We start from the raw sequence: 9819 nt of genomic DNA, 5'->3' as shown, positions 1-9819 counted from the left end.
TTATTTTTAAGAATCTTTGTTTTTTAATAATCATCTAAAATAGATGATGTACATAAAGTAGAATTATTACCTCCCTTAGGATGGTAAATAACTGAACCTATTTGTTTCAGCAGCCAAACAGAAGGAAATCAGTTTACAGGAATGGCTTACCAAGGACTTCTTTTAAGTGATCGTCGAAGACTGAGGACAGAAAGCATTGAAGAACATGCAACACCAAATTCTTCTCCTGCTCAGTGGCCTGGTGAGAATTTAAGTGATTTATTTTTGATCTTCTATTTGGTGTCAGTTCCTTTTTAAAAAGCTACTCACTGGTTTTCTGATTGCTGCTGTTTGTGGATTTGGTGAATGGTTTTTTATTTGTTTTTGATGATTTCTGCTATGGATTAGGAATTCTTAAGTACTATAATATTGTCTGAAGACTCAGAAAGTTGACGTTTCAAAAACCAACTGTCTTGACCAACATAGAAAAGCAAGGTCTTAACATTATTCCTAAGGGTAAGCACATCATCTCTTTCTTATCCTTAGAAATTCTGAATTGGAGTCTTAGCAATATCACAGACATAGCTTTACACATAGGAAGATACAGTTATTCTCAGGAATGTAAATTTATAAAGATTGGAGTGACCATTCTGGTGTACATATATCATGCTGTCAGTCCTTCTCTTTCTCCGGTCAGCCATCTTTCTCATTCTCCACTTCAGTTATTTCAAACTTTCTCCACTCCTTTTAGTACCTTAAGTGTGTATTTAAAATTAGTTTAAGGATAGGTTTCTAGGAATATAGTGTTTTCATTTTAACTTCTTGTTTTGAAATAATTTCAGAATTAAAGAATATTGTAAAAATAGTATAAAGAATTTTGTGTAACATTTCACACATATTCCCCAAATGTTAACATTATACCATACCTGCTTTATCATTCCTTCCCTCTCTGTCTGTCTCACCCACTTACTATGTGTGTATGGCAGAGTGTAATTTTTTTCCTGAAATATTTGAGAGTAAGTTGCAGACATGATATCCTTTTCCATGTAAATATTTCAGTGTATATTTCCTAAAAACAGACATTCTTTTATATAACCACAACACAGTTATCATATGTAACATTTGAACATTGGTACAGTGCTGTTGTCTAATCTACAGACCTTTTTCAAATTTCACCAGTTGTCTCACTAATGCCTTTTTCTGGTCTGTGTAAATGTTTAGTTGCAAAATCTCACTTCTCTAATATGGAGTAAAGTTCCTCCATCTTTCTCTTTCATGACTGACACTTTTAGAGAGTACTGACCAGTTATTTTTTTTAAATGTTCTTCAATTTGGGCTTCGCTTTGCTTCGCTTCTCTTCTCTTCTTTTTTGAGACAGAGTCTTCCTCTGTCACCCAGGCTAGAGTGTCATGGCATCAGCCCAGCTCACAACAACCTCAAACTCCTGGGCTGAAGTGATCCTCCTGCGTCAGCCTCCCGAGTAGCTGGAACTACAGGCATGCACCACAACGCCTGGCTAATGTTTTCTAATTTTTTTAGTTGCCTGGCCGATTTTTTTTTTTTTAATTTTTAGTAGAGATGGGGTCTTGCTTTTGCTCAGGCTGGTCTCGAACTCCTGACCTCAAGCAATCCTCCTGCCTCAGCCTCCCAGAATGCTAGGATTACAGGCGTGAGCCACCATGCCCAGCTTCTGATTTTTTCTTAATGTTAAATTCAAGTTATGTATTTTTGGCAGGGATACCACAAAAAAGATGTGCCCTTCTCAGTACAGAATATCAAGAGGTACTTGATGTCAGTTTGGTCCTATTCCTGTCCTATAACTTTGATCATTTGGTAAGGTGGTTTCTGCCAAGTTCCTCCTTAATAAATTTACTATTTTTTTTCCTTTGTAATTAATCATATCTTTTGAAGAGATAGTTTGAGACTGTAAAATATCATACTTTCACCTGTCACCTGCTAATTTTAGTATCTAGTGATGATTCTTGCCTGAATCAGATATTACAGTGGGGTTACTAGGTGGCGATTTTCTAATTCTATCACTCTTTCTACTTTTTAGTTGAAATTCTACTGTAAGGAAGAGCTTTTCTTTCTCCCCTTGTTATTTATTTTATTCACTCATTTATTATATCATTATCAACTAATGGATTCTTTATAGGCTATAAACTATTCCTATTATTATTTATTTTGTTGCTCAACTTGTGGAAATATTTTTGTAGCATATAGATACATAATTTTGATTAAATTGCAAATTTTAGTGTTTTTTCCTTCTGGTACTTTTTCCTGATATACTTCTTATGATATTATATACCCTTACAGGTGTGAGCTCACTTATTAATCTTTTGAGTTCAGCTCAAGATGAAGACCAGCCAAAATTGAACATTCTGTTATGTGAAGCTGTTGTTGCTGTTTATTTAAGTTTATTGATACATGCTCTTGCCACAAATTCCTCCAATGAATTGTTTCGACTTGCAGCCCACCCATTAAATAATCGAATGTGGGCTGCTGTTTTTGGAGGGGGTGTGAAACTTGTCGTGAAACCTCGAAGACAGTCAGAAAATATTTCAGGTAAGAGAAGTTTGATACCAATAATATATGTAAATGTAAATAATTTCTAATGTTAAAGATTTTTTAATGTTTTAAGAAATTTTATTTTGAAAATCAGTGATGTTTAGTCATGCTTGTTAAGGACAGTAAATAACTAAACCCGTGTTAGAATAAAAATATAGTTTGTTACTTTTATTTTTATATTAATAGAAGTAACATTTTTGAGGATGATGAAGCAGGACATGTTTGAAGAGGTTAAAAAATAAATAGAGGAAAGATAAAGATAACTAAAGAGACAATGTTAAGGAACAAGACCATAGAAAAAGGATAGTTCTTTTTTTTTTTTTCTTTTTCCTCTTTTCCTTTTTTAGAGACAGGGTCTTCCTCTGTCATCCAGGCTGGAGTGTGATGGTGTGATCATAGTTCATGGGAACCTCAAAACTCCTGGGTTCCAGGGATCCTCCTGCCTCAGTCACCTGAATAGCTGGGACTACAGGTGTGTGCCACCATGCCTGGCTAATTTTTTTTAAAGATGGGGTCTTGCTGTGTTGCCCAGGCTGGTCTCAAACTTCTGGCCTCAAGCCATCTTCCTGCTGTGGCCTCCCAAAGCGCTGGGATTACAGGCATGAGCTACCACACTCAGCCTAGGATAATTATTAATTAGAGAAAGAAGATTTAAATAAATCATCAAAATCTTTACATCTTTTTCTATGACCTTTACAGAGCATGCCATCAGTTGGCTTCAGATTAAGTTTATGGTTATATATAAAATAGTTGTACATGATTTTTAAATTCCATTTTCCTTGTGTTTCTTCTGTTATGGACCAGAATATATTTTTCATTCTACTTTTTAAGGTGGTAGGATATGGTGGTGTATATAGACTTATGCCACTTGAAAGGTTTCAATTTTGGTGCTGAAACATAGAAATCATCTTAATTCATCCTTAGAAATGGACATATTGCAGATCAGGAATCAGTGGCACAGAGAGTTGAGGTGATGTAAGTTCTAACCTCTGTGCTTACTGCCCTGAGTTAAGTGTATAGGTTCCTGTGTGAGTTAACGTGAGGGAGGTGATCTCACCAACTCTCAATGCTTCCGTTTCCATTGTGTGTGATGCCTCTTAGTCTTATTAACTTAAAAGTTTTCCTCCCAAATCTCTTCTTTCCCTTCCTGAATTTTCTGAGTTTTGTCTGTGATAATTTTATCCGTCAAGTCATCATCTATGCTTAAAACCTTCCAGGAAACAGTCATGTTTACATTAATTCATTCGCTTAACACCTACTATCTGCCAGGCAGCGTTCTAAGCTTTAGGGATATGGAAGTGAACGAAACAGACAAATCCTTTACCCTCATGAAGTTTACATCTAGTTAATTTACACAATAAATTTACATAACAAAATTTCAGGAATGACAAGAACTATGATAAAAAATAAAGCAGAGTAAGTGGAAAGAGAGTGATGAGGGAATGGGGGTGGGACCAGTTTAGTTAAGGTAGTCAGAAGACACGTTTCTAGTGAGACAGCATTTGAGCAGAATCATACTATGTAGGTATCTGGGGCAGATGCATTAGTGAGTGCAAAGCAGTAAGTGCTGAGGCAGAACTGAGTTTGGCTTTTTCCAAGAACTACAAGGAGGCCATCATGGCTATCATCAATGAGGGTGGGGGTTGGGGGGGTGTTGTAGCAGGTGAGCTTAGAGAAGTAGCTGGGGGTAAGGTCATTTAGGGCTTCATAGATCATGGGAAAGACTTCAGTTTTTGTTCTAAGAAAGATAGGAAACTACTGGAGGGTTTTAAGCAGAAGATGGACAATCTGATTTAGGTTTTCGGAAGACCTGCTTTAGCTGCTTTGTGGAATAGACTGTGCAACAAGAATAAAAGCAGGGAGCCTGGGTAGGAGGCTACTGTAATAGTTTGCCTAAAAGATAATTGTGGGTTCCCATCAAGGGTGAATGAACAAAATGTGGTATATACACACAGTGGAATGTTATTCAGTCATAAAGAAGAATGAAGTACTAATACATGCTACAGTCTGCACGAACCTCAGAAATATTATGCTGAGTCAAAGAAGCCAGACACAAAAGGGCTCATATTGTCTCATATTGTCTAACACCATTTATAAGAAATATCCAGAATAGGTAAATCTGTAAAGACAGAAAGATGGTTGCTGTGGGCTCAGGGGAGGGAGAAATATAGAGAGTGCTTATTGGGTTCAGGGTTTCCTTCTGATGATGACAGAATCATCATCTGGTGATGAGAATGCTTTGGAACTAGATAGAGGTGGTGGTTGAATAACATTGTAAATGTACTAAATTCCACTGAATTGTGCACTCTAAAATGGTTAATTTTATGATAGATAAAATTCACCTCAATTAAAAAGAGAATGGTGGTTTAGCCTATGGTGGTAGTAATGGACAGAGTGAAAAGTGGTCATATTCTGGATAAAATCTGAGGTGAGAGCTGATGAATTTGTTGATGAATTGTGTGGGTAAGGGAGAAATGGGAGTTGAGATAAAGTTAACATTTTCTGTGATGGGGTGTTTAGGAGAGGAGCAGGTTGACTTTTACTTTCTGATCCTCCCATATGTAATTATTTTCTGAATCCTTTTGATATTTCTTTTATGTATCTTTCATGTCTAACGCTTCCTCTAGTTTTTACCACCCACCATATTAGTTGAGGCCATTCTTATGTCTTCTTATTCCATTTTCCTCTCTGATCAAGCAAACCATTCCTCATCATGTGGCTAAAGCTTAAGAAGCTTTAGTGAGAACAGCCCATAAGGTTAGTTCCCAGCTTCATGTCCACAGGCTGGGGCCTAACTCTAGACTTCATTGTTGTTACTCCCCTCCCTGACTGCTGTCTAGCAGGGGTGGTTTACCCAGACCTCCTTTGGTCATTTGTTTATGTTGTCCTTTCCCATCTTCCTTTTGAGCTTCTGCCCTTCTTTTAAGGCACACTTTTATATCCTACATATACAGTGACTCTTTCTTGAACCACATAGCCAGAAATAATCATTTACTTGCATTAATACTTATTGAATATACCATTTATTTAATACATTATATACAGAATTACTTTGATCCCTGTTGTATACAGCACATAGGCTACGTCATGGCAAGGGAGCCTTTAATGCTGCTGTAAAACTGTTGCAGTAATTAGAAAAGTTTAGAAGCACAGATAGAAGTAATTTAGTCTCGTCTAGAACATGGAAAAAGTAGGATGAAAAGAAAGGCTGACTGTATGAATTAATAATGGAAAAGAAATGCTGATTTTGTTCTTGTATCTTTATTCAGCACCTCCTGTTTCTTCTGAAGACATAGATAAACACCGCAGGAGATTTAACATGCGAATGCTGGTCCCTGGAAGGCCTGTAAAAGATGCTACTCCACCACCAGTGCCTGCAGAAAGACCATCTTACAAAGAAAAGTTTATTCCTCCTGAACTTAGTATGTGGGATTATTTTGTTGCAAAGGTAAGGAGGGTGTGGAACATAGGCTTTAGTTTAAGTGTGTCTATTTTATTAACTCTTGTGTATGTATCACATAGGAATGATGGGGTAGCTTTTGGATTGAGTCACCGTAGTTTAGACATTTAATTTCTTAAGTCCAGAAACTGAAAAGTCATAGTCAACTCAGGGATGATCAGATACTTGATGATGTATGAAACAAACCAAAATCATCTGGGACTTAGGTATAAACCAGAAGTCAGTTTATTAACATCCAGTGAGCATCATCTTTTCCTAGTGACTGGAATACTTGTATCTACTGTCTAGGTACCCCTCTTCTGACTGTCAGTAATTCCTTGGTCAGCATGGAATTAGAGTAAAAGGAGATAGACAGACATTTGGGGGTTTTATCAGGCCATGGTGGACCCCCATGACATATGTCTGTTTTCCTGAGAGGAAAGAAAACTTCTCTGGGGATCAGAGTACTCATGGTGACTAGATCCATTGTACCTTTTCATGCCATGCTGACACCTGCTTTTCTGCACTTTGGGTTTTTTTTTGTTTTGTTTTGTTTTTAGCTCATCACCCTCCTTCTGTTGGTATTTCCCCTCTTTACATGTGTTAACACTGTTGTCACCTTGCTGTGCGTGCATACAAGGGAATACATCTGTAATGCCTCTTCCCATTTTTACATTTTATTAGATCTCATCTTAGAGTTTTTGAAGTGCTGATCCCACTCTGTTTTTGGTAGGCTAAGCTGATTTTTAGAAAGGTTTTCAAAGTGAGATTTGAAGCTTTGTTTTGTTATCTACAGACTTTGGTTTATGCTGGTGGTTCTCAAAGTGTGGTCCAAGAACCAGCAGCATCAGCATCTCTTGGAAACTTGTGAGAAATGCGGATTCTTTTCAAACCCACCTCAGACCTACTCAATCGGAAACTCTGGGAGTGAGAATCAGCAATCTGTGTTTTAACTCTAGATGGTTCTCTGATGTGTGCTGAAGTTTGAGAACCACTAGGTTAGGCAAATTGTGAGTGCAGATTTCCACATTTACATTATATCAGGATCTCAGTTTATACTTCCAGGATTATTCTGGCTTATCCCTGGATGCTGCTGATGGAATTGCATTGAATCGTATTTAGCTAATAAGCCAGGGAATTAATAAAGTACTCTTAAATATTTATAGGCAGTTCCCACCCCTACCTTTCAATTTAAAATTTCCCTTTGCGATTATGAAAGCCCATTAAGTTATTGATGTGCATGATGACAACACTAACATTTGTAACGTGCCAACTTAATTTTTGTTTTCCAAAAATGTTTCTTCCTGAAAATGAGTCAGTGTAAGTTTTGAAAATTTGGGAAATGTAAAAAAAGTATAAAGAAGGAAAATAGCATTCATCTACCCAAAGATAACTGTTAACACTCTGGCAAACTTGCTTCTAATCTTTTTTCCTCAGATTTAAAAATAGCTGGGCATGGTGGCTCATGCCTGTAATCCCAACACTTTGTGGGGCTAAGGTGAGAGGATTGCTTGAGGCCAGTAGTTTGAGACCAGGCTGGGCAACACAGTGAGACTTTGTCTCTACAGAAAAAAAATAAATAAGTGTATACACACACACACACACACACACATACACACACATTATTGGATCACTATATTTAATTTTATATATATTTTTTCAATTAACATTACAAGGTAAACAATTTCCCGTACCATTAAGAACATATATAGCTATCATTAAAAACCTTTATTATGGAAAACTTCAAACATAAACAAAAGGAGAGGTAATACTGTATGAGTCATTATCTACCATCATCCAGCTTCAAAAATTATCAACTAATGGCAGTCTTGTTTCATTTATACCTCTAACTGCTCCTTAGATTGTTTGGAAGCAAATCCAAGCATTGTGAAATTTTATTCATAAATATGTCAGTATTTATTTTTTAAAAAGAAGAGTTTTGAACAGAACTATGCTAGAGTTAATCATATACACAGACACCCTCAATTTTTTAATATTATCAAGTATTAAGACAGTGTTCACATTTTCCCAATTGGATCTTAAATGTTTTTGTACAGTTGGTTGTTTAAATCAGGATCTAAAATAAGATTCACACATTGCAAGTGGTTGTTACATCGTAAGTCACTTCTAATCTATAGGTTCCACCTCCATCTCTTTTAAAAACTTACTCCCTTTTTTTTTGCCCCCAAAAGAATTTGAGCTGTAGAATTTCTCAGTGGATTTTGCTGATGGCATCCCCATATTTTGTTCCTCTGAACATATTCCTCTGAATTCTATATTTCCTATAAAATGAAAGTTAAATCCAATTCCATTTTGATAGGGTAGGGAAGGGGGAGTTTAGGATTAATTTTATGGGTGGTTTTGTGTATTTCTATAGCAAGCACTCTTTTTGGGATATTAGTTGATGATTATTCCCTAAATCCATTATTTTAGTGGGAGCTTTAAATTATGATAATATAATCCTGTCATTCTGGAATATGTCTCTTTACCAAACTATTTGGTTACACCGAAGTACATTTTGAATGAGAAAGACAGAATAAATGCTCTATTCTTTGCTTTTATGTACTAGTTTTCAATATGATCCTTCAAAGGCCAGTAAGTTTTGTTTTACTTTTAGTTTTGTTATGATCTTATGGATTTCAACATATTTTATATGGACATTTTGATTTAAGCATATTTCATATGGACATTTAAAAGCATATTTTATATGCTTTAATCTATTGCAGCTATTATTCTTATGGATGCTCAGATGATCCCATCTTTGCCAGTGAGAGCCTCTTCCAGTTGGCTCCTGAATCTTTTTGAGACATTCCACTAGTCTTTTGAGTTTCCTTGTTTTCTAGTATAAATCACTTATTTTTATATACACTAAATACATACCTAGGCTAATCATGCACATTTCCCACGCCAGGCTGGGAACAATAATTTCTACCAAAAATCTCAGTCCTTTTTGTGGGAAGCGATATTTAGCAACCACAATCAGGAGCTGGGGTACTCATTCTTACTGGGTTTCTAGATAAGCATCAATTCTAATGACCACATACCTATTCAGTTTGATGAATATGCTAGAGCTTACTTAATCATTTGCCTATCAGAGATTTAATGTATTTATTTTTCCATTTTTATAAATAATGCTGAGATTAATATCTTTTAAAATAAATCTTCATGTTGTGATTATTTCATTAAGAAGCATTAGGTCAAAGGGTATAAACTTTAATAAGGCTTTTGACACATATTGCCAGATTACTTTCTAGATTACTAGTTTGTATTCTCTTGGGAGTAGTGAGAGAGTGCATCTGACTTTACCCTCATTAGCATTAAGTATTCCTTTTTTATTTTTGTTAATTTGATAAATAATTTTTTTCCCTGTTAGTGACATTAAAATGTTAATGATTTTACTGCCATTTGATTTTCCAGTTTGAGGTATTGACTGTTCATATTCTTAACTGAATTATCTTTTGGGATTATAGTGTTTTTCCTTGTTTTTATATGGATTTTTTGTTTATTAAGGATATTATTAATTTATCTTATACCTTTTCCAATTTATTTGCTATTTAATTTTGTTTTATGCTTTTAATGCACATAAATTTTTTTTTTCAGCATATTATGGGGGTACAGATGTTTAGGTTACGTATGTTGCCCTTGCCCCCCCTCCCCCCCCAAGTTCGAGTTTCAAGTGTGTCCATCCCTCGGGTGGTGCGCATTGCGCTCTTTGTGTATGCATATACCTGTCCCCTCCTCCCTCCTCCCCCCTGCCCAACATCCAATAGATGTTATTCTTATATGTGCACTTATGTGTTGATCAGTTAATACCAATTTGATGGTGAGTACAT

The 9819-nt window shown here is 35.9% G+C and overlaps 1 protein-coding gene across 1 annotated transcript in view; it reads left to right on the top strand.

Moving 5' to 3' along the window:
- DMXL2 (Dmx-like 2) overlaps positions 1–9819 on the top strand; it is a 181885-nt gene that overhangs the window by 155549 nt on the left and 16517 nt on the right. The window contains exons 23-26 of the mRNA XM_012658020.1: positions 111–241; positions 2296–2544; positions 5817–5995; positions 7031–7100. Of these exons, the coding sequence (XP_012513474.1) occupies positions 111–241; positions 2296–2544; positions 5817–5995; positions 7031–7100 (629 nt within the window). The remainder of the gene's footprint in view (positions 1–110; positions 242–2295; positions 2545–5816; positions 5996–7030; positions 7101–9819) is intronic.

This window comes from Propithecus coquereli, unplaced genomic scaffold (assembly GCF_000956105.1).
Source record: "Propithecus coquereli isolate 6110/MARCELLA unplaced genomic scaffold, Pcoq_1.0 Scaffold57, whole genome shotgun sequence".
Lineage (NCBI taxonomy): Eukaryota > Metazoa > Chordata > Mammalia > Primates > Indriidae > Propithecus > Propithecus coquereli.
This window is presented reverse-complemented; position numbering and strand designations above follow the sequence as displayed.